The sequence below is a fragment of the Fundulus heteroclitus genome, chromosome 20, assembly GCF_011125445.2.
Source record: "Fundulus heteroclitus isolate FHET01 chromosome 20, MU-UCD_Fhet_4.1, whole genome shotgun sequence".
NCBI lineage: Eukaryota > Metazoa > Chordata > Actinopteri > Cyprinodontiformes > Fundulidae > Fundulus > Fundulus heteroclitus.
Window position 1 is genome coordinate 17,648,356 of NC_046380.1, and position 23,788 is coordinate 17,672,143.

The 23,788-nt window shown below is 40.3% G+C and overlaps 2 protein-coding genes across 5 annotated transcripts in view; one reads left to right on the forward strand and one right to left on the reverse strand.

The window, feature by feature from the left end:
* Nucleotides 1–856: 856 nt before the first annotated feature.
* LOC110366511 lies at nt 857–19,233 on the reverse strand. 2 transcript variants are annotated; one of them, XM_036151401.1, is made up of 3 exons: nt 19,147–19,233; nt 7,310–7,459; nt 857–2,443 (listed from the first exon to the last, which is right to left on the reverse strand). In XM_036151401.1, exons 1-3 carry the CDS (start codon nt 19,202–19,204, stop codon nt 1,497–1,499), a joined length of 1,155 nt encoding a protein of 384 aa, XP_036007294.1. In that variant the 5' UTR covers nt 19,205–19,233; the 3' UTR covers nt 857–1,496. The 2 variants fall into 2 exon arrangements, with proteins under 2 accessions (XP_036007294.1, XP_021163672.2); XM_021307997.2 differs by lacking the exon at nt 19,147–19,233 and adding an exon at nt 7,949–8,040 and having other exon boundaries at nt 858–2,443.
* Nucleotides 16,141–23,788, forward strand: part of znf362a (zinc finger protein 362a) — a 30,762-nt gene continuing 23,114 nt past the window's right edge. For 2 of the 3 annotated variants that reach the window (XM_036151398.1, XM_036151400.1), the window contains exons 1-2: nt 16,478–16,715; nt 22,601–22,664. In XM_036151398.1, the coding sequence (XP_036007291.1) occupies nt 22,602–22,664 (63 nt within the window). In that variant the 5' untranslated portion in view covers nt 16,478–16,715; nt 22,601. The other variant, XM_036151399.1, reaches the window with a different exon arrangement.

Below are 23,788 nucleotides of genomic sequence, written 5' to 3' on the forward strand. Positions count from 1 at the left end.
GTAAGGAGTCTGCTGCAAAATTAACCAAAATTCATTCTCATTTATCACCTGGGAGGGAAGTGACATTCCCTATTGGTCGTCTCCATCAACAATGTCTTAGTCAAGTTTTCCTGGTTCCTCATCCAATACTAGAGAGATCCCAGGGTTCCCAAAACAGAGCGCCGCATTTGGTATTTTATCTTGGCAAAGGAGCAGCAGCCTGCAAACATGGAAGTCAGTAAGAGAAGTGGACCAGAAATAGAACTAAATACAACATCATATACCTGTCCTGTGGAAGTGCAAATTTAGTGAGGCTTCACAGCAACAACGGCTTATTAGACTGTCAGTCGCATGGCGTAGTACCAATTTTAGACACTAGGTGTCATCATTTATTGTTCCTTTAAAGTTCCCTGTAGCTTACCAAACCATATTTTTCTAAATTTGTCCAAAAGTTGCACAAAATATTTAACCGAGGGTTCTGAATCTGCTTGTTGCTCTTATTGTAGGGTGATCATGTCTACAGGGAATGCCATTTGAATAAACACGCATTGGTGCAAAACAGTCTCATTACCACCTCTAGCAAATGAACAGCATTTAAAAGGGCATACCTTTAAGAATAAACCCCAACCTGGGTTCTTTCTGCATGGAGTTTGCATGTTTTCTCTGTGCATGCATGAGTTCTTTCTGGGTACTCCAGCTTCCTCCCAATGTCCCAAAACACGTTTATTAGGTTAATTGGTTTCTCCAAATTGCTCTTAGGTGTGAGTTTGTGCATGCATGGTTGTTTGTCCTGTGTGTCTCTGTGTTCCCAGTATGCACTTTATTTACTTCTGAGGGTTGCATCAGATTTTAATTAAGGGTATCAGAATAAAACAGCTGGATAAAGATGCATGTCACACTTTTCAGACTTTTATTGGATGAAAACGTTAAAAAACAACAACTCCCCATTTGAATTTTTTCTTCATATATCTGCAGAACTTTGCGTTGGTCTGTAACTTATCATTCCAATCAACTATAATACGGTTTGTGGTTGTATTGAGGCAAATGTCAAAAAGAGGCATGAATACTATTGTAAATCACCACATACAGAAACACGTATGTAATCTTAATCTGAATGACTCAACAGAAAGAAAAACTCCATCCGTTTGCCCCCACTGAGTCAGGCACCATCAGCAGACTTTAAGTTACGCCTTTCAGGACGCTGTTTGCCCCGGGATTAATTTCACATCAGCTGTCGTTCTGTGTAAAGACAAACGTTTGAGGAAACCGATGCGCTGTGGAGTTTAAAAAGTGCCAGGTGTAGTTGTAGTCTCTCTGCAAGCACGCCCTGACCTGCCCCCTCTGAACCCCTTTCTGCCCTTTCCCAAATATTACTCCCATCAAGGGAATAGCTGCCTGGAAGGGTGTGTTTACGCTCCTGTCAAAGCAGTGTTAACAGGTAAAACAGCCATCTGTACACTGGCGTCATTCTTCATGGCTCCGTTGCAAACACTCATCAGTCTTGCTTTGTTTTTTTTTTATACCTGTGTTACTCTTCGAGGGGCTGGTGAGTCTCTCCTGTTGGCTGCATATGAATGTAAAGACTTGATGCAACCCTGCAGCAGAGCGTCTATAGTCCTGATTAGAAGAATATTCACGCTCAGGTAGAAGGGTAGCATGAAAATGCAAAGGATGCTAAAATAACCTATTGTTGCGTTCTCCTCCAGGCTCGGAAAACGCCACAGTTGCCACCGGCTCGTTTGATTACAATCTATGTGCTGCTCTCTGATAAAAGGCAGCAAAACATGTCTCTGTGCCCTCTTGAGCTCCTGTCTTCCCCTTTTTTCAGGCAAACAGTCATGGGAGACGAGGACACAGTCTCTGTCGACACACTTTGCCATAAACATCTCCGGATGCGCTAGCTTGACGGTTGCGGGCGTAGCTCTATGCAAGGCCTGTATGCTCTTCGGTTCCGCAGGGCTCTGGTTTCTTCTCTGCTGGACTGCGTTGACGGACAGCAAGAGCCCGAGCAGGATTAGGAAGGCCACGCTCCAGCAGGGATTCGTGACGCTTTGCATGGCACTGAAAAAGTTAGGCAGACATCTGACCAGAGAGTCTGTTGCGTCCAAACAAGCAGCGGTCCACCCTTCCTCCAGCTTCACATGCCACCTGACGCTGAAGGCCACGGCGATCCACAGCGACAGGCAGCAGAAGAAACCGACCACCTGTGGCAAGCTGTCGCCTTCCTCTGAGACGCTGCCGTCCTCTTCCGCCTCCCCATCACGGTCCGCCGTCCCCGCAGCAGCTGCCGCATGAGGCCACAGCACTCGGATCAGGGTTTCCATGGCTATCAGAAACGTGGTCAGGAGCAGCGCCGCTCCATAGGTGTGGCTGAGGAAGAGCAGGAACCGCAGGGCTATGACGTCTGCCGATGGGTTCAGCTCAGTCAGCCAGAACTTCAAGGCGCGGAGGAAACTCAGGGAAGCTGTGGGAATGCAAGACAGAGATTCAGAAGAAGCCCAAACTACCCGAGACAAAATGGTTAGGCATCCATAACAACTACCTCAGCTGTGGATTGAAACATCACAAATCGACCCTGACCCTAGAGCAGTGGAAGGCTAACCGCTAGTCAGACAGACTACTCCTCTAGCTGATTAGTGCAGTCTAAAATAATCCTTGTGGTACGATACTAACTTAGTAGATATTACCTACATACACGCTTGTGAGACACTGCAGCAGAGTTAGTGTTGAATGCCATGGGTTAGAAATGAGCTCGACACGTCACATTCACTGCAAAAATGGAACTAAAAATAAGTCAAATGTTCTTAAAATTGGTGTATTTTTCCTTGATTTGAGCAGGTAAATAAGATGATTTGCCAATAGAATAAGATTTTTGCAGTTAAAGTAGGAACAATTCATCTCCATTATCTTATTTCAAGTGCAGAATGTCTAATTATCTTATTTTAGGGGTCACAATACTCATTGCATTGGCAGATAATCTTATTTACCTGCTCAAATCTAGGACAAAAACTTTTAAAACTAAAAATTTTAAGAACGTTTTACTTATTTTTAGATCTGTTTTTGCAGTGTTCCAGCTCCATCTTTAAGAAAATTGCAACCTAATTCACTGACTCTGGTAAAGAGCGTATCTCTCATCTATTTGAGCGACTCATTACTATCTATGGATGTTGCACATATGATTAATTTAACTTTGTGTTGTTGAATGTGTGTTGTATTCGACATATATTTGGCCAACATCTGTCCTGGCGTCGGTTTTCTTTATGGGGAAACTGGTCCCCTGTCAAAAGCTTTAAACATTTTTCTTTTTCAGTCCCTTTCACACATCCAGTATTTGCTCTTCCTGTAAGGCCCATTGATTTGCCTTACACAAATAAATTTGACTTTATAAAAATGTGTACATAGGTATTGTATTCTCGGTCTAGTGCATGGTTTAGCTAGTTTGTCTCTGTTTTTGCCTATTTGAGGCTTTAGTTTCCCGTGAGTCACTAGCTGGCAACTGGATGGAGAGGTCATCCACCCAACTAGTACGCTGCCTTGGGCGCCACTGAATGTGGGACACTAACTATAACGTTTTTCTACCACTTAGCCTTAGTCCTTTGCTTGTTCTAGATGTAGACATTGAGACATCAAACTGTCTTCAGCTTGCTTGGTCCATTTTCTCTTGGTGTATCACATTGGATTCTACGGTACGCAGATCGCTGGTTGATCTGGGCTCATCCTGCAGACGTGGCAGAACCACCCAATTGTTCCTTAAGAATTGGGCGCTGCTGGCATCATTCTCGGATGATGTCGCTCAGTCACTCCTGCAGGGAGACTTCAAGAATCCCACTGAGACCCTGAATCTGAAAATGTTTAGGTTAATTCACATCTTCTTAGAGACATTCTAGGAAACATTCACTCAGAGGCGTTCTCGCCTTTGTTGCCAGTGTTTTAGACAGAAATAGGTGTGTGTGTGGACTTATTCTGAGGAAGGACCAAATTTACATTGTTGCAGAAGCTGTACACTGACTGCGTTGTATCAAAGTGTCACAGCTTCAACTTTGTCCCATAAAAAGTCCCATAATAGTTATTTACACAAATGTGAGCAGTATACTCATTTTTGTGAGACCCTGAAGGTATCTGGCTTCTTCTATACACCCTAGACTTAATTCATCATTGGAAATCTGTAGTTTAATCTTCTCTGGTGCCAGAGAGATATTCAAAACTCCTTCATTGTTCAATCTGAACATCATCAAGACAAGTTTGTTTTGAGCATTTTCTCCTCGTCTACTCTGTTCTTGATGCTGTAAGCGTTGGAGGAGTGGACAATATCCATGATATCCATTGCCTTGGCATCACTGTAGGTAAAAAAGAACTGAGGTGCTGTTTGGCAAACATGGCATAGGCCTCAAACTGCTTGGTGTACACACCATTAAAGAAGAGAGAGGAGACTACATCTCCTTGACACACACCAGTCTATATGAGGTGCTCTCTGGTTGAACCTTGATCACCACAGAAGTCCAGTGATGAACCTGGTGGAGAAATTTCATTTGAAAACCTTAAATTCATTTAAAGGTATAGCTGACAGTCTTCTTTTGGCTTTGAATTCTGAGGGGATCATCTTGGTTGTCCCACATGCCAATCATTCTAAAGCTCTCACCTAATGGCAATGTGCGAGCTCGTTCCTTGTTAGCTTCCGCTAGCTCTTTGTTAGCTTCCGCTAGCTCTTTGTTAGAGTCTGCTAGCTCTTTGTTAGCATCTGCTAGCTCTATGTTAGCATCTGCTAGCTCTTTGTTAGCTTCCGCTTGCTGGCTGCGCATGTGCGCTTCTAGTGTTTGTGTTCTGTGTTAGCCGTTCGTTGTAGCTCTGCTGCTCTCACCGGATACTTTAAAAACAGCCAAGAGTCGAAAGAAGCAAAACGCGTACAGGTCTATGAGAATAAGAGGAAGGCCTCAGTAGAAAGAAATAAGACCAGGGTGTATATCCCCTTTGTTGCACAACTGTCTTCTTGCTTCAGAAAAGTTGTGTTAGGCCAGCCTGCGTGGTTGAATCTTGATGGGCTTCTGGTCCCTGTTCAGTATTACTGACAATAGCTGCACAGAGCTTCATTTTAACAAATCAGAACTCTACATTAAAGTCACGTAATATTTGGTGGCAGGAAGAACCGAATCCGAGCTGAGAAAATGTGAGTATCAGTGCTGAGTTGACTGACTGTATCACAGCAGCGCTGACCCTGGACAGGCGGGGACATTAAGATAAGATGAGGATGCTTTGCTGGCCAAGAATCTAATCGGCGGAAGCGATGCAGACAGAGAGATGCGGGGAGAACGTGCGCTACATTTACAATTTCAAGACGCATATTTAGATATTGCTTATAATCATGGAGTTAAGAATTTAAATCCCATTTCACTGTGCTAATGTGTACTTCCTCTAATCCCTATGATCATTTTTTTTTTTTTTTTTTTTTTTTGCTGAAAACGCTTTTATTGTTGAATATGCACATCCTTCCATACCCTCGTTCAGATGCTGAAGAAGCCTTTTGGATCAGTGCTGAAATGTGGGATAAGGTCCAAAGACCTAACTTTTTCAGCCTGGTCTTTGGTCCCTTTGTTAAAGATGCTATTTATCCTCGTTTCATTGAGCAAATCTATGGTGGAGCCCAACTAAAGCACAGTTTCACATGGTAAGAAATTACTTTCAGATGCTGTTAATCTCCCCTGGAGTGTGCTTTTCTGTAGCTTTGAACAAAAACCTCCAATGCCAAGGCTCAAAGAAAGATAGATAAACTGTTGTCATGTGTATTTGTTTAAATATAACAAATACACATTTGAAATACAGGTTAAATAAATGATAGATGGTTTAAAACTAAAGATTCAAACAATATATATTTATATGATTAAAAATGTTGCTTAGAGTCCTGTCAAAAAATGAAAAGTAAATTCTTTAAAATAATGTTCTTTGCTGCATTAGATTTCACATATAAAACTCAGTGACTCAGCCTGAAGGTTTTTAGATTTAGATCTTATAAGGCAGAGATTTAAATTGTCTCACATCCATCAACATGTTACTATCAGTAATTTTATCTCATCTACAAATCAGAACTCTATCAACATTAGCAGACAGATCCTAGACGAAAGCGGCTCATTGATGAAAAATGTAAAGCGTGACTAAAGTGTGGCCCCCGGCTTTTGGAATGATTTGCTCTGAAGGGAGTCTTTTTTATTTTTAATTAGGGCAAAATTATTACAGATGAGTAAAAAAACTCAAAGCATTTATCTTTTAATACCCATATTTTTTTTTTTTACATTATCTTTAATTTCATAGTAAAATGGACCACATCTATCTGATGACTTTTACTCAAATGCAGACTTTGGTGCACCAAATTTAGCTTTTCATCAATTTATTAAAATTGGCTAAAGAAAGAAAATAGAAAAAAGGGGAAAAAAAGGCATTAAAAGTCTATTCAATTCTGACTTTATTCTCAAAATTCTGAGACAAAAAAGGCAGAATTGAATAGACTTTTAATGCCTTTTTCCCCTTTTTTCTATTTTTTTTGAATGGCCCTAATACTCTTCCGTAGTTTTCAAAGAAAAACCCAAATCCTGTTCTTATTGCTGAGAATAGATAAAAAATAAAAAAAAAAGAATGGAGCAGGTGAAACATTTCACAATAAACTTTTTGGGTACTTTTGACAATTTTAGCCAATGTGACAAAAGGTTTGGACACTCCTGTTGTAAGGAGTTAAACATGTAGCTGTCTGGATCTCATTAAATGGCTAGACTAAAATTTATTTGGTTAATTTGCATTTATTGTGGGTAGAATTTGATTAGCCGGATATCTTTTTCAGTTTATCTTGTGAAGTGCCTCTGGATGATCGCTGTTGCTATATAAGTAAAGGAAAGAGCATTACTCCCGCAGACAGATATGACTCTCCAGGATCAAAAGTAACCCAGAGAACTGTTTAGAAAGCTTCATGCAGGTTTAATGTCTGATCATGTCCTGCGGCACTTTGGGTGGAGTCAGAGATAAATGTGCTCTGCTGCACCTGTAACCACATCTAGCCTCTGCTAGCATCGCTTCTGCAAGAGGAGGGATAGAACCACTGGAGGTCAGCAAAACCCAGACCTGCAGGGTATGAGTAAAGCAAATCTAAAATAGTATCAAGATATGAGGGAGCAGTTTGATGATATTAGTGTTAAATTAAGTGCTAGATTTCAAATTTAAGGTGCCAGCTTGTTTAATGGGGCCTTGGAAGGCCTTCATAGGACAAAAATGAACAAACGAATGAGAAGACAAACTACAAAGGCGCTGAATTAACGAGGATGAGTGGCGCATCTGGTCATGTCCTTACCTGTGACCAGGAAGTCTGTGAAGATCAAGAGGGAACAGCAGCAGAAGCTGACGGGACTGTGGGACGCAACCAGAGACGGCAGGAAGAGGAGACTGCAGACCAGCTTACAGGCAGACAACACCACCGCTCCGTCCAACACACCGTCCATGACTGTAAGGACACAACCAACATGGACCAACAGGTTTTTCTTTTTGCCTGAGGGAGGAGGAGCTCAGGAATGTCAGGAACCCTGCTAAAAATAATCCATCTGCAAAAGAGAAATTTCTTCTCCATCATGTTGGTTAAAAATAAGCTCCTATCATTGAATGACCAAGAGTTTTGGGGTCAGTATTTGATTGCGTACGCCGCTGATGAACCCTGGACCCGACTGTGTTTGGATAAAACAAAGAGGCTCAGGGACAAGTTCAGCTGTGTGCCTGACTCAGCAAGAATTATAGAAATAATCCAGAGACACAATGCAGAGACTGAAGGGTGTCTGAACACAAATACGTCAACAAGCCCAAAAACTGCCCAATCGGACTAATTCAAAACTGGAAGGTAAATGTTTCAGTTCTTTAAGAGATTTAAAAACGTCTTTCTAAAACATATCAATTCATAGAAGAGAAGAAAATAGCTGCCATTGGTTTTATTTGCTCTTACCTGTTCTCACAAGAGCCTGCAGAGCAGTATGTCAATATAAGCTTCAAATACTTCATCCGCTTTCCTCACCTCCCCCTTTTGCTCCACCCTCCCAGGGATAACAAGCCTTCCCTCCTCCCCCACCACCACCACCACCACCACTCCTGTCCTTCCTGCACCTGGCCTGTGGAGGTGACAGGGTATGTGCATTTCTGAAGGGCGTGGCTGTGTTTGTGCAGGCAACAAAACCAGTGGAACAACTAACTAGCCATGCTGCAAACAGATGCAAGGTGTTTGTTTATGTGTCTGTTGTGAAAGAGAAGCTGGCGATGTGAACAAAGGGCACGCTGCTGGATGGAGGCCCGACAAGCAACTCTGCTGCACTCAGTTTGTTCACGCTGAAATGTTGAATACACAACACGCAGTAAGGCTGGGTCAAATGGTGCATTTTAATGCTCCTGGGCATGAATTATAAATTACTTTATGAGGCAAAGGTGTCCTGTCGCATTTGTTTTGTGCCCTTTTTGGTCAACTTCAGGTTCTAAAACATAGCATGCACTTTGCAGATTTAAAGACAATCTGAAATGTAATTTAAACTCATAAATGACCCAGAACGGCTCTTGATAACTTATGTAACTTGTATCACATGGTCAGGTTTACATGTCAGATATCTGTGGAAGGCTTAGTGATATCAAGAAGTTATCGGCTTCTTTGAGAGGACAAACCAGATTTCATTTGAAAGCCTGAACATATCTCCTTGAACTGAGCCATCAATGCCACGTTGACACCCGAAGGCTAATTTTGGTTCATGGTTCTGGTTCATGACTTAAACAATAATTTCCTTCATATTAATTCTATCCATCACCTATAACCATTCATGTACAGGGAAAACATGGAAACTCCATGCAGAAAGGCCCCAGACTGGGGTTCAAACCCGGAACCTTCTTTGTGCAAGGCAGCAGTGCTACCAATTGCACCTCTGTGAACTCCCCACCCCCCTTTCATATTTAGTGAGTGTGAATAGTAAATTCCTATGATCACATACACCAAGTTTAGTTAGCAAGGTTTCAGTGCAATCTGTTAACTTAGTTAAACACCTTTTATCTCACAACTCCGCTGATTTTTATTGGATGATTACAGCACTGAAATCTTTTTAATAATGCTTTAACTTTTTCACATTTTGTCCTATTACATGTTAAGATCGTGGACTTTGACGTTTTCGGCTTTCACCTGCTTCACTGTGATGGCCCTAGAGGCAATCTGGTGCAACCATTGAGCTTCAGAAGTTGCCCAGAAGCCCTTTTCTTCCAGCTACTGGTGACTTGACTTGCTACCACCACTTTACACATTTTGGGGCTACGTTTTGAGCATCTCCTGGATCACTGTGCTAAAAACATAATTGCACATGATTATACCACAACTGCAAACCTACCAGGATGTGGCCCCACACCTAGACTGACAGACTAGGCAAGGAGAGCAATAATCTGCGAAATGGCCTAGATGCTCATGGTTAACTCTGGTTACAGAGGCTTCAGAGTGTTGGGGATACAGTTAGCATGGTGAAGACTCGCCATTACTTGTGTGGTGGAAAGCAACATTTCTGAACCATCCCAACTACAAACCATGGTGGTGACCCCATCATGCTGTAGGGATGCTTTTCTTCACCCGGGACTGTGAAGCCGGTCAGAATTCATGGAAAGATAGATGGACCCAAATACGGGAGAATCATGGAAGAGGAGCTGCTCGTCCATGCAAAAGGAGCTGAGGTTTTGGTGGAGTCATCAGAGCAAACATGGTTGTGATGTTTGCGGATGACACCACTGTAGTGGGTCTCATTTCCAACAATAATGAGACTCACTACAGAGAAGAGGTCCACAATCTGACACTGTGATGCTCCAGGAACAACCTCATCCTGAACACCAGCAAGACCAAGGAGGTCATAGTTCTCAGGCTCAACAACGGCTCTTCTTCCTCAGGAAACTGAAATGCACTGAACTGTTAAAAACCTTTTACAGAGCTACTATAGAAAGCATTTTATGTCTCAGCATAACAAAGTTGCACAATATTTTCTATCTCTCACTGTGCAATAACACATGCTAACTACTGTATAGTTTGGGTAATTTTTTATTTATTTATTTATCATATTCCAAGACATTACAACTTTTTTATGCTCTTTTGCACTATATACACTCTTTTTATATTGTATTTTATTGTCTGTTGTATTCTATCTTTAATGGCTCTAATTCTGCCGTTTGTACTCTGTATAAGCTACTAGAACCAGAATTTCCCTAAAGGAGCAATCCCAAGGGATAAATAAAGTTGAGTCTAAGTCTAAGTCTGTAGAAAAGGAATGATTTGACACTGGTTGTGAGGACAGCGCAGGGGATTGTGGGAAGCCGTCTACAAGATCTGGAGACAGTTTATGCTGCACAAGTCCAGAGAAGCGCGAGACGCATTGCCACAGATCCCACCCACCCGAGCATTGCACTGTCTGACCCACTTCCATCAGGTAAGCGCTTTTGAAACATTAAATCAAAAACTAATGGACTCAAAAACAGCTTCTTTCCAAAAGCTGTAAGAGCTATCACCCCTTGTTTAAAATTGTGTGGTCTGTTGCATGCTACACACAACTGGTAATGCCTAATGCACATCTTTTCAGGGAATGTCTGATTGTACAACTGTAAATTAAGTCTGAAGATTACTGCACAGAATTTATTGTGGGCATGGCTGCATCATTGAAGGAACGTTGAGGGATTAATTCATGCCACAACACAGCAATTCATAATGTTTATAAGAGGGACTGATTGAACTTTTTGGTACATCCTGAGCTGGTCTCTGTCTCAAAAAAAATGGCGACTTGGTAACACATTGTGACAATAAAGGTTCTTGATTCTTGAGCATATTTGTGTGTTAAAGTGCCCTAGTTAAATTTCAAACCTAAAACCTACTAAAAGCCTGTGACAAGGCAATGTCTATGCTCACAGAGGCTCATAATCCAGTGTGATTTGCGATTTGAAGGAGCACCGCCAGTGCATGCAGCTTGGGACAGTGGCTCCATATTTTATGATGTATTTTTTATACTTTTTTTTATCTCTTTTATCTACTACTAGTAGTGTGTGTGTGTGTCTGTCTTTTTGCCTTTTCAGCTCACAACATGGAACTAGTCGTTTTGTGGTTATTTTACCCCAAATTTTCCCATTGTGGGACAATAAAGGTATTTTTTTTTATCTTATCTTAAAAAGAAAAATGTATCAAGTGAGTAGCTGTACTGAATGTAATCATATTAAACTGGACTGTATGCAACAGAATTTAAATTGGACTTACTTTTTCTATTCCATAAAACGTGAGATTAAAATTTTTGTGAACTTACTGTGTGTAAATAAAGCTAAACTAAATGTGAAGTAATGAAGTTAACTGTGTTTTGCTCTAATTTAAAAAAGATTTATGTAGGAAAATAAGTTGGGTGTTAATATAATTCCTTGTTTAAATACCCAAAGTGTTGTATGGGTGTGCCTACACAGAGTCAGCTGACCAGAAACCAGAAACTTACAGACGTGCTTCTTTGCTCCATGGCGACACCATTTTCTAACCATCCTTCATTGTTTCATCGCTTACATTTGCTCCTCCCAGCAATAACATAACCAACACCTGTTGGGTGGAGTTGGGGGGTTGTGTTCATGGTTTCAGGAGTGTGTATATCAGAATAATTACTTCGTTGCTCTTCACTTATGCAGACATATAAGACTGAAACTGTGTCCAGAAAGATGCCCGTATTGGCATGTGTGTATTTCTTTTAATGTATTTCCTCCTTGTCGATCACAGATTTGTCACAGATGTCACTTTTGGTTTTGCATTTCTATGAAAATTAGAATGTAAATCTACACTCTATTGCATCTGCTAAGCAACAACAATAAAAGGTGCATATTAAGGTTGTTTTACCTCACATCTATGATTAGATACAACCATAGATCAAACAAACTAACCTGTTAAACAGTCTTGCAAGTTTCTGATCACACTAAACAGGACAATAAAGAGGTATTTTAACTCAGCTGCTAAGTTGCATGGAGCTCTTCTTGTAGCTCAGACACTTTACTGAGGTTAAAAAGAGAAAATACATTTAAAAAATGCACCAATGAAACTAATAAGTAGGTAAATAGATTTACAGAAAAGCAAATAAATAGCTTTGCACCATGAATGTGTTATGACAAAGGAGATGTTGTTGCACTGATGTTTTCATCATTACCATCATTTAAATTATGAGGTTTTGGTTACATGATAATGATGCTGAATTGGTCACAATTGCTTTAGTTCCTTGCAATATTATTCATGGACCTTGAACATTTCCATTTTTTCTCAGATAACTACCAATCTCAAAGTATTTTCTTGATTTTTTTTGTGATGATCCAACACAATGTGATGTGAAATCAAAGATAAATTATAAAGCAATTTATTTGTATTTAAAAAAAATGCAATCTGAAAATTGTGCTGTGCTTTTGTATTCAGACCCCTTTACTCCTAAATAAAATCCAGTGGTTCTAATCGCTGTCCAATGCAAAATAGCAAGTAAACAAATCTCATAATAAATACAGCTGCTTATCAGCAGAGTTATATCAGGGCAAAGAACATCCCCTCAGCAAACCATGCTAGTGGCAGCATTATGCTGTAGGCAACAATTTTTTCTCTCCAGGTAACCATGGCAAGAGAGATACACCAAAAACGAAGTAACTTTTATTGCAGAAAAAAAGTGGTAGTATTATTTCAGGCTGTCTGACCACACATGCTTTTATTTCTAAAAATGTGCTAAAGATGCTAACTGCACCTCATTTTTCTTTCATTTTACAAATACAGTTAATACTACAGACAAAAGGTTTACATTCAACCAAATTGTTTCTGCTTGCTGAAATTGAATGATTCTGTCTGTTTCTGCCTGTGAATCCTATTTCTGCAGTCTGGTGATGCCAGTGCTTGCTCCTGATCCCGCTCTGCACAGGTAATCAAGGTCTGAGCAGTTACACCTGTGGCAGCTCCAATTAAGTGGAGTCGATGCACCTGGGAGGAGTGCAACAACTCCACCCAGGCTCTCCCAGTTTGTAACTGCCAGATTCTTGGAAGCCTTTGTGTGAGTAAACCATCCAACGTTATTTGATTGCCTGCCTGATCTTGGCCTGAATTGTTACTGTGATTTCTCCTTCCTTTCTTGCCTCTGTCGGATTCTCCTGTTGGCTTCTGTATCTGGACTTCAACTTCTTGAACTGTCTATTGGCCTAGCCTGCCTCCCTCTGGACCTGCCTGTACACCTCAGCCTGTATTCACCTCTTGCCTAATCCCTACTGGAAACTTTTGCCTGTTGACTGCCTTACTGTGTATGACCCAACCCCTGACTATGGATTCCCACCTAGTCTCTGCCCTGCAAACAAACTACGTGCAGTGGATCAGTCAGTGATTCAGATCACCCAGACAGAGCCGTTGGACCCAATCATCAGAGTCAGTGCAACCTCCTGTCATCTGAGAAGCTTAGTGGCTTTTACTCAGCGTTAAAACAGTCTCACTGAGTTGTTCTCGGCCACTAACCCAGCTTTCTTTCCCACAGTGGTTCCAGTGTGCGCTCTTGTCAGTTCCTGTTCCAGCAACACCAGTTCATTCAATAAACCTTTTAAAATGTTTATTTCTTTGTCAACTGAATTACCAGGTCTCTAGATTATGTGGGTTCATTATACTGAAAGTAATATGTTTTTGGAAGTGGCCCCAGCCAGAGTCCTGATTGGATCTTAATAGAGAATCTGTGGAGGGAGTTAAGACAAGGGTGATGACAATTGGCTATTGTAATTCTTTACTATCAGGAAGTCCACAACATTCAGTTCAAAGCCTTTAGCTAATCCAAAATGCTGCACCAAGAGTTCTGATTAAAATTAATAAAAGAGATTATATTTCTCCTATTTTAGCTTCCCTTTTTTGGTTTACTGTCAAATTAAGAATAGAATTTAAATTTCTCTTTTTCACATGTAAAGCTAATCAAGCTCCATCATCTACCAGATATCAGATTGATCCATATTTTCCAAACAGAGCACTTTGCTCTGAGAGTGCAGGTCCACTGGTGGTTTCTTAGAGTTTATAAAAGTAGAATGGGAGGCAAATCTTTTAGTTTAGGCTCCTCACCCTGTTTACTTTTAAGACTTGACTTAAAACTTTCCTTTTTAAAAAAGCTTAGATTATCCTGAGCCATCTCTGTAGTTATGCTGCTGTAGGCTTACTCTGCTGGATTCTCCTACTATAGATACATCTGGCCTGGCGTTCTGTTTAGCTGTTACACCATCGTTGGGGGCCTGGGCCGGATTAACCATATGGGCAACTGGGCAATTGGCCAGAGGCCCACAGTCTCTAAAGGGCCCAGGGCAATGAAGGCACAAGCAAAATATCTGGTTATCTGCCACTTCATGTGTAAATTGTCTGTCGGAGCCCTTGTGCTGTACAGACGGTGCTGAGAGACGCTGCCAGTCACTATGAATGTGAGACATGAGGCCTCTTTATTGGTCAGTCCGTCCTAATGAGCCGGGTAAAAGGTGACGCCAATCAATGTGCACTTAGTGGGTTGTGTGACGTCAAGCACCACAATGCAGCGCAGAAAATTCAGACAGAGAAGCTAAGTGGGAGCGCAAAACGAAAATTAAAAAAGGACATTAGAAACGCTGAAAACGTAAACCATCTAATTTCTTCTCTTCCCTTAAAGTTGCTGACTGTTTTGTTAAGTTAGCTTCCGTGGTTTAAAAGTGGTTGCTTATTTATTTTTTGTGAAAATGGAGGCCATTTACTCTTAATAAAGTGGGTAAATTTGACCAGATTATACAGATGCTGATGTGTTTTGCTGTGGCGTCTCTTCACTTGGGGCCATTTAGGGCCTGGCCCCACCAGATGTCAATTCTCTATTTTCCCAGATAATGGTGATCTTGGGGTTGTGATGATGGGGCCCTTGAATGTTGTTGCCCTGGGTATAGCAAAGTGTTTATATGACCCTGTTGGGGGCAGATAGTCTGCCATTACTCTCTCTAACATGGAAAGTGTTCCTGGATCACTGCTTCTGTACTCTTTTTGTGTCTCTGCTCTGTCTTCTCTAACCCCCAGTCGATCGAGGCAGAACCAGGCTCAGAACGCTCAGAACCGCTCACTGAGCCTGGTTCTGCGGGAGGTTTTCCTCCCTGTTAAAGGGGAGTTTTCCTCTCCACTGTCGCTTCATGCATGCTCAGTAGGGATTGCTGCAAAGCCATCAACAATGCAGACGACTGTCCACTGTGGCTCTACGCTCTTTCAGGAGGAGTGAATGCTGCTTGTCAAGGCTTGATGCAATCTGGTGGGTTTCTTTAGATAGAAAACTTTTTGACCAATTTGTCTATGATTTGATTGAATTTCACTTTGTAAAGTGCTGCAATATATAAATGCTTGTAACAAAAGTAAATGACAGAGTATGTCCACTTTTGGAAGAGCTTTTAATGGGAAGTATAACAACACTACCCAAAACACTGAAATTCCAGAAAACACAATAATACAAACATTTTTAATCAAAGCTCTCCTGTGGTAGTTGTGGTTTTTTGTCAGTATTTCTAGAAGCGTTTTAGGGTCTTGTTTAAACTAAAATTATAAAACATTGTTTTATTTTCAGATTTTTTTTTCTGCACTGTTTGGCTTTTCAACATATTCAAAATATTTTTTCTGATAAATATGCTGTGCTTGTTCTTTTTTTATTAAGATATTTAAAATGTCTTTAAACGCTTTTTTAGTCTTTGCTGAAATACTTTATGTCAAGCAAGAGTTTCTTACATGTGCTGTGTGTTTCTTGTTCTTCTCTGCACTTTGAATGGTCTTGTTACTGATTTGTGCTACGCAAATAAACTTGCCATGTCTTCTGTTTTTGATCGCATTACATTATAAAAGGTCACCGGTAGGATTTGCAACAGTACAATTTATCATCCCTCACCAAAACAAGGCTCTAGTGCAATTAAGGCTTTTCTAAAACAGCTAAGACTCGATCAGAACACTGTAATAAAATACGCTGAAAGCCAAAACAATCAACAGCCCCATATGTAAATATCCCCCTTGTTTCCAGCTGCAGTGATGGGTCATGTGGACCCACAGCCGAGGCTCTGTGGCTCTGCCTGTAGCAGCAGTGCCCTCTCCTGATGAACCAAGCACAGATCACATTATCAGCCTGTGCACAGGATTACACATCATATTTCATATTTAATGCACATTATCTCCAACAGGCACGCATCTTTGGGACAATACACTGAAAATGTAACATAGATGCATTCACTTTTTAGTCTCCTGCTCTATAAATAATGTGTCTGCAATGAGTGTTGCGATGCTTTTTATTTAACATGTGGCGAGGAAAAAGTGAGTCACATTAGAATACATTATTATTATTATTATTCCCACAGCAGTCACCTACAGGAAGGTCTTATTAAATGCAAACCCCCCCTTTAATTCATGCGCTCGCATTTACTGGCGCGGCGGCGCAAACACACGCACATCTGCGCGGAGACGGCATCGGGTAAAAAAAAAAAAAAAAAAACATGAGCCAGAAAATGGGTTAAAAATCAGCGTTATTGGATTTTTTTTTCCTCCCCCCCCCACTCTCTCCTTTTCTCTGTCTTTGCTCTGAGCAGCATCTCGCCTGTAGCACCCAGAAGTGAACAGCAGGCGACCCGGAAGGCTTGAAGTGTGGCTGAAAAGCAGGCAGAAAAAGGGAGTCCTGCTCCGTTAGAGATTTCTGCCTCTTCTCCGCTCGCTGGCGCAGGTATGTTGGCCTCTCTCCGCGCAAATTATCCGCATCTTTTCTCCGCCGTCTTCCTTCCTCGCTCGGAGCCGCCGCTCTTCTCTTAAAAGTCACGCAGAACTTGGGACAGTTTTATATATATTTATATATATAAAAAAAAGGAGCATTTGCGTTGCTTAAATGCTAATAAATGGTGTGCAAATAAAAGCTCTCCTGATCATCGGATTTATGGCTCAGCTCGGCGCTGTGGAAAAGCCACGCTGATGGCTGTAGGAAGTGTGTGTGTGTGTGTGTATGTGTGTGGTTTTTTTTCCCCCCTCTCTCTCACCAAGCCGGGCTATTCAAACCTGCAAATCAAAGTAAACAATCATCCTGACGCTTTATGCAGATTTGCTGCATGCATTGGCGTCGCGTCGGCCTTTAATGACCCCCCTCTCGGTGGGTTATCCGCGTTGCAATAGTCCTTTCTGCAGAATATGGCGTCCGCTGGTTATAAAAATAAGACGGGGCTGCCATTTTTGTTTTCCTTTTGTCTGATTTTTTTTAATAAACTGTCTGAGAATGTGGGAGAGGCGGCGGACAGACCGAGGCGCTGCAGGATTGCTTCTCTTGTGGGGAGAAAACTCAACAGTCGGAGCTGGTTAAAAGCGGTGCAAAATCTGAATATCAGCTTGGTTTTGTTTATGCCTAAGGATGTAATAACGGGTTTAAGTTCCTTCTAACTTTTTTTTTTCTTCTTCTAAAAAAAAACAACCCCACTGGTTTAGAAAGCTGCAGTAAGAAGCTATAGTTTTCTGTCTGCATGATAAGTGATAGGGTAGATCAGCTACAGAGGATATAAGACACCCCTGTTAAAATACCAAGGGGTTAGTTAATATAAATAAAGCATGTTTCACTTGAAATGCAACATATGTGCTGTTCGGTCAGACTGAGAAAGAAAGCATTAGGGGTAAAGGATAAAATAAAATAGGTAGACCCACAATAACCTGCTTGCATTAGTGTGCACGTCTTTAAATTTAGATTTTGTTGAAGTACCTTTTGAATCCAATTTCAGCACTTGGTCATCTCAGGTAGGACTCAACATCTCACATCTGGTGTTGGAAATAAATGCCCACTTTGCCTTGTTAAAGTCAGGCAGCCTGGGAAACTTCTCTTGTCTCACAGATTTATCTCTGAGCTGGCAAAGCCAATTAAAAAAAATAAACGTATCTTTGTCGTATGATTAAACTCACAATGATGGTGAAAAATAAAACCCATCTTTATCTTCAGCTTTCTAGAAGATACCGAAAGGCTTTGCGTCAACACTGTCTGCTCTATACAACCCAAAAAAATGTCATATTAGAGGAAATGTAGCCCCACAGCATGGTGCTGCCACTACCATGTCTCACAATTGATGTGGCTTTCTTGTTTTAGTGCCTAACAAACCTTTAAAGAACCGCCGTTGAAAGGTTCCAGTTTGGTTTCGGCAGACCATAACACAATCTCCCACAGATTCTGGGAGATTTTAGCCAGGCCCCGGATTTTGCCATTCATCAATTATGGAGAAATATGCAGTTTCCAAAATGTGACTATTGTTGGATATTTTCTCCAGTCACCGATGACGGCCCTCACTGTGCTGTGCTGTGTAGACAAAAATCGTGTGTTTTTTACTTTGACTCATCCCCTGACTCATACCTTTGTGCACTGAGATACGTTTTGTTGCCTCTCTGGAAATGATGGCATCAAGTAACGTATCCAGATAAGCAAATGTAAAAGAAATCCTGTCGGAAATGCTGAGCTTTATTTGTGGTTAATAATCTCTACAATTTAAGGCAGGGCTGAACTAAATGAGTCTGAACTCTAGTATTGAATTAAAAAAGTGCGTCAATGTTGTATTAATTTAAGGGTGTGGACTCATGCAAACCAGGTTATTGCCACTTTTAAATCTTTTACATTCTTCCCTCCAATCAAGTTGATTGTTATTTTAAAGTCCAGAAAAGGTGTAAAAACATTTTCCATCCCATAAACTTAACACCTAACCCCTCCACTACACTGGGGGCATTTTTTTGCTTCTTCCATAACACACACAAATAATACTATTTAGTAGTACTGTATTATAAAGGTGTGTGTATATATATATATATATATATATATATATAATTGTGTGTGTGTGTCAATATTACAAGTACTTTTATATTTTTGCAGATTTTACTCATTAGAAGATTTACTTTTATCTATACAGTACAACGGATGTAGTGCAGTTGACAGTCATATTTGGTGAAGTAGTTTTATTACCATACACCAAGTATACCTCCTAAAAGATTACAAAATATAGCTGTGCCCATACTATCATATACTGATTACGTTCTCATAGTCATTTAGTTAGGCTAATGTAATCTATCAAATTCTGAAAATACTTAAAATTTGCAACGATAAATGAAAATATGCACAAAGAGGAGATTTTTCTTCAAACCTGCGAGTTGTTGGAGTTTTGTGGAACCGTTGGTGCTTTCTTTGCAACCCAAACACATTAATGTGGGATGTGGAGACCCTTACATGTAGCTGAACATGTGTGATAAAATCACCTGTAATATTTAAACACAAAAAGCAGAAAAGATCATATTATTTCATAAGTAAATGATAAATACTTTTATTGTTGATAATATTGTAGGAGGACTCTTTAAAAGGAGAATTAGCAGTTTAAAGCTCCCATGAGCCTTTGCTTTAGAGGTTTTGGTCAAAACTGGTTTATTGACTATTTTCCATCATGGCAGACAATTATTGAATGCCCTATAGTTGTTAATACAGGCGTTGCTGTGGACATTGCTTCAATATTTGCAGTCAGTAACTGTGATAAAAGTTTTTCTGTCAGTGTACATGTCGTCACAGCACTCAGAACAACTTTAATCCCATTCTGCTATTAACACAATTAATAGTAAACACATATTATGAGGAGAGCTGTGGCTGAACAGTTGTTAGTTTGATTCCAGCTCTGAGCCCTTTTAGGCAAGATGATGACCCCCACATTTCCTTCCAATGTGAAAAATAGATGTCGGGGATTGTGCATGTGTGAATTACATGTCACTTTGCACAAGTATTCATGCCTCTTGATGTTTCACATCATGCATGACCACAAAATTCAATTTATATTCTTAGGATTTTTATGTAGTTGACCAACATAGAATGGTTCAAAATTATGAAGTGGAAAGACAATGACACATAGATTTCAAAATGTATACATAAAAATTCAGAAAGGTTCAAGGAGTTTTCATATTCAGACTTTGCTCATCTGGAGCCTGAACGTCTTGCACAATCTTTGCAGTTCAAGCTCATTCAAATACCATAGAGAGCATCTATGAAAAACAACTTTCAAGGATTTCTACAAATTCTTATTTTAGATGAAGGTCTGGACTTTGACTGCCCCATTCCAGCACAAATATGCTTTGATCCAAACTAACCCATAGTAGTTGTGGTGGGGTGTGTACAGTTGTTTACCTGCTGGACCTCTGAACAGGTTTCCCTCCCTAACTTAGACTTAGCTTTATTTGTGATTTTGAATGCCCAAAGTGCATACAAAATGCACCCTAATACTAAATCACCCTCTATTTAGCATTCATCCATCTTCCAGTCAGCTGTGACCAGCTCGACAGTCCATGCTAAACAAAAGCATCCCCAGAGCCTGGTGCTGTCCCCAGCATGTTTCACAGGAGGGATGGCGTGTTCATGATAATGTGCAGCAGCAATTTTCTCCACACATGTTTTTTTTCCACTCGTCACAGTTTGGGATATCCCTTTGTAAGCTAACCCAGCTCCACAACTGTCTAAATGCACCTTGTTCTTCATGAAGATGATAGTTGACTGACTTCAGCAAAGCTTTGAGGCCTTCACAGCACAGCTGGATTCATGCTAAGATGAAGTTATGCACAGGTGGACTCTGGATTCTGAGGGCCATTGGTTGCACTTGGTTTTATTTAGGGATATCAGAATAAAGGGGGTTACATGCAAGAACATGCCAAATATTTTCAGAATTTGTATATGTGAAAAAATGTATCCTTCCATTTTATTTTCTGTTAATCTGTCCTTTAAAATCCCAACAACGCACAGTGACTTTAATGGTTATAACGTCAAAGAAATGTGAAGTACGTTTAAGGGATACTCATGTAAGTCACTGTGATAAATATTTTCGGAAGGTCATTGTGTTATTTCTTGTGTTGAGTGGGAGTGGTGGCCCAGTGGTTAGGAAGCTCGGCATTTGTGTCTCGGAGAGGCCTCAAAGGTTGGCAGTTCGAAACTCTGTCCACTCTGGGTCCCTGAGCAAGCGCCGCTCAGTGTCGGCAGCCCTGCTCCCTAAATATATCCCTAAGCAATGGGTTAAATGTAGAGAGTTCCCCTCTGAGGGACTATAAAGGGATTTTTGTCTGAGTGGTGCAGTTCATCAGTTAGTCATAAAGTAAATTAAGTGGCATGCCTGAGTGTAAGACGTGCAAAATATTAGTAAGGCTAAATATTAAAGTTATTGACTTAATGATTATAAAATTATTATTAACAGACTGGATTGCATTCTGTTCTTTTGACATTTCTGTGTAGTGACACACTGATTAAGCAATTCAATTTCTGATTAAGTGAAAATAAATGAAAAATACAAATATACCCCGTGAAGCTCAGTTTCAGAATTAGCAACACTGGATGCAAAACAAAAGAAAACAAAAAGAAAATGACTCATGATTGCCCTAAAAACTTTAATTAAGTAGTAATAACGCAGAAAATCCTTCTCCTTCTTTTGTACTGAAACCCTCACTGCGATTTCATGCTAGTTCAAAAAGCAACACACAGATGTATAAAAGCAGAAAAGCTCCCCTGAGGCAGAAGTCTCCATCGTTATAGAAAGTTTTTGGGGCGGTACATTGTACGCTCGTACCGCTAGATGTATCGGTTTTGTTTCTCTTGGCTTGCAGATGTGGACTTTGTTATGCTTCTGCTAAGCCAAACAGACTTAGGAATGGTGCTGTGTGCCAAAGCATGCAAGGCAAAATGTTTTAGAAAGATCCTCAGGAGGGGCGGAAAAGAGAACTTATGGAAAGAAAGGCCTTCAGAGCACAACTTGAAATGTAAGTGTCTCGTTCTGCATTTAAAACAGAAACCTTTTCTGCCGTCAAGGTAAACTTAAATGTCTAACAGAAGCCTTATCAGTTTTTGTGCTTCATCATCAAAATCAGAGTTAAATTGTAGGCATTTCTTGTTGTTGCCATTGCAGTTTAAGACAAAAGAAAATAGGGTTTACTCTTACAAATAAATCTTGCACATTATCAATTTATTAGATGTGTTGAAGATGCTCCTTGTTTGGAAGCTTTTGTAGCTTCTCACTCCGGAGACTGTTGTTGGATTTGCTGCCTTAGAAAACCCTCTACCAATGTTTTCTCTTCACTCCTAAGCAGTCTGGGCCCCTTGTTTCAAGAAGGAGACAGAAATTAACAGATTAGGGTCTACGTGATTCTAGCTCATTTCTTTTCTGATAACTGTTTAACAAATTTTTGAAACCTGAAGGGACTCTGTCTGAAAGGTGGCTCGCTCATCGTGCAGATTTGGTATTGTGAATTCTTAGAAAAATGCTGCTGGCTTACAAACATCCACCCTATTAGCTGTTGTAACATATCTGACTGAAAAAATTGCATGAAAGGCTTGGTCAAACAAGCCACTATACAGAATATCCTTGAAACTATGTGATTGCAAGGCTGATTATTGCATCAAACGGTTAGCTACTGCTTCTTAAAAAGAAGTAACAGAAAATACAGTCAACACAGCTTAAGCCCAAACAGTTAGAAATCCCTGCCAGACAACAGTGGCTACAAAAATGCACGATTTAACATTTTATAGAGGGCGTTCTCCTGAAGTCGTTCTTTTTGTAATCTGTTGTGTTTTTCTTTCAGGATGGCTGAACCTCGCTTTAACAATCCCTACTTTTGGCCTCCCCCTCCTTCTATGCCTGGCCAGGTGAGATTCACTTTTCACAGTTTCATGACAAAATATTAAAACATCCTGTTCTTCTCTGTATGTCGCTACTTATGTTGACCATACATGTAATCTGCAACAATAAGTGTTCTGATCCTAAACTCTAATAAAGATAGAAATCATTTTCCTTCATTTAACCAGATGAAAACCCCACTTAAATCAAGATCTCCTTTACAACGGGGGACCTGGGCAGAATTTCTATTAAGCTGAAATCAGATAATTTTGACCAAAATATAATAAATAAGCACATTGGGAAGCTTGATGTCCATTGTTTAGGTGTTACCAACAGTAGACAATCTTAGTTTGGTTTGATTTCAATTCAAAACAATTGGCTCTTAGTCCAGAAAATCCCCTTAATCCAATTTGAAAAACACATCACATCTTGCTTGTTTGAGCCGTAAAATGACACTTGTAAGTATGTTGTATAATGGTTTTACTAGACAATGGATTTTACCTTCAGCCTGGGTTGTCGCTGTCTGCTAAAAGTCAAGAGAGACCGCAGGCTGTTTTTCAACAAACATACTTGTTAGCGGTACTAATGATTTAAAGGATTTATACACAAGCTGAAATAAATGAAAATATCAAAGTGATGTTTCTTAATATCAGCCCTTTTCAATTGTATTCCACCCCAGTTTTGTTTAAGTAGCATTATCTTGAAGCTGTACAAGCTAATGTTAGCTAGTTATGTTACTGTTGGTTGTTTAGCTTACTGTCAGTCATGCTAGCCTTTTTAGCTTGTTGAACCTCTGTTTGATAAACAATTGATTAGATGTGGCTTTGTTATTAGAAATATGTCAAAAGCCTGATTTTGTATTTTGTAACAAATTGAAAAATTCCCCTCCGTTGATCATCATAAATGTCTAACTGGCAGCTAGCAGCTACCTGCTAGCAGCAACTAGCATCAGAAGACGGGCACTTCTGTATTCTGCATACAACTCCGGCTCTCACTAGGAAGAATTTAAAGGGATAGTTTGCATAATTTTCATTGAGATTATTAGTTGATATCATACCTGTAGCTGGGAGATTTCTTATTGCAATGGGTTTGTAGAAAAATTAAGAACCCCTTAGAGTGTGGGTAGGTTAACAGCTTTAAGATGGATGCCACT

What these genes read in the sequence shown, in the direction of transcription:
- LOC110366511 (XM_036151401.1), bottom strand. Translation starts at nt 19,204, where the DNA reads ATGTGTTTGGGTTGCAAAGAAAGCACCAACGGTTCCACAAAACTCCAA. An exon ending in AAAACTCCAACAACTCGCAG is followed by an intron (nt 7,460 to 19,146) that starts GTTTGAAGAAAA and finishes GTGTCCTTACAG; the next exon opens with TCATGGACGGTGTGTTGGAC. An exon ending in CACAGACTTCCTGGTCACAG is followed by an intron (nt 2,444 to 7,309) that starts GTAAGGACATGA and finishes GCATTCCCACAG; the next exon opens with CTTCCCTGAGTTTCCTCCGC.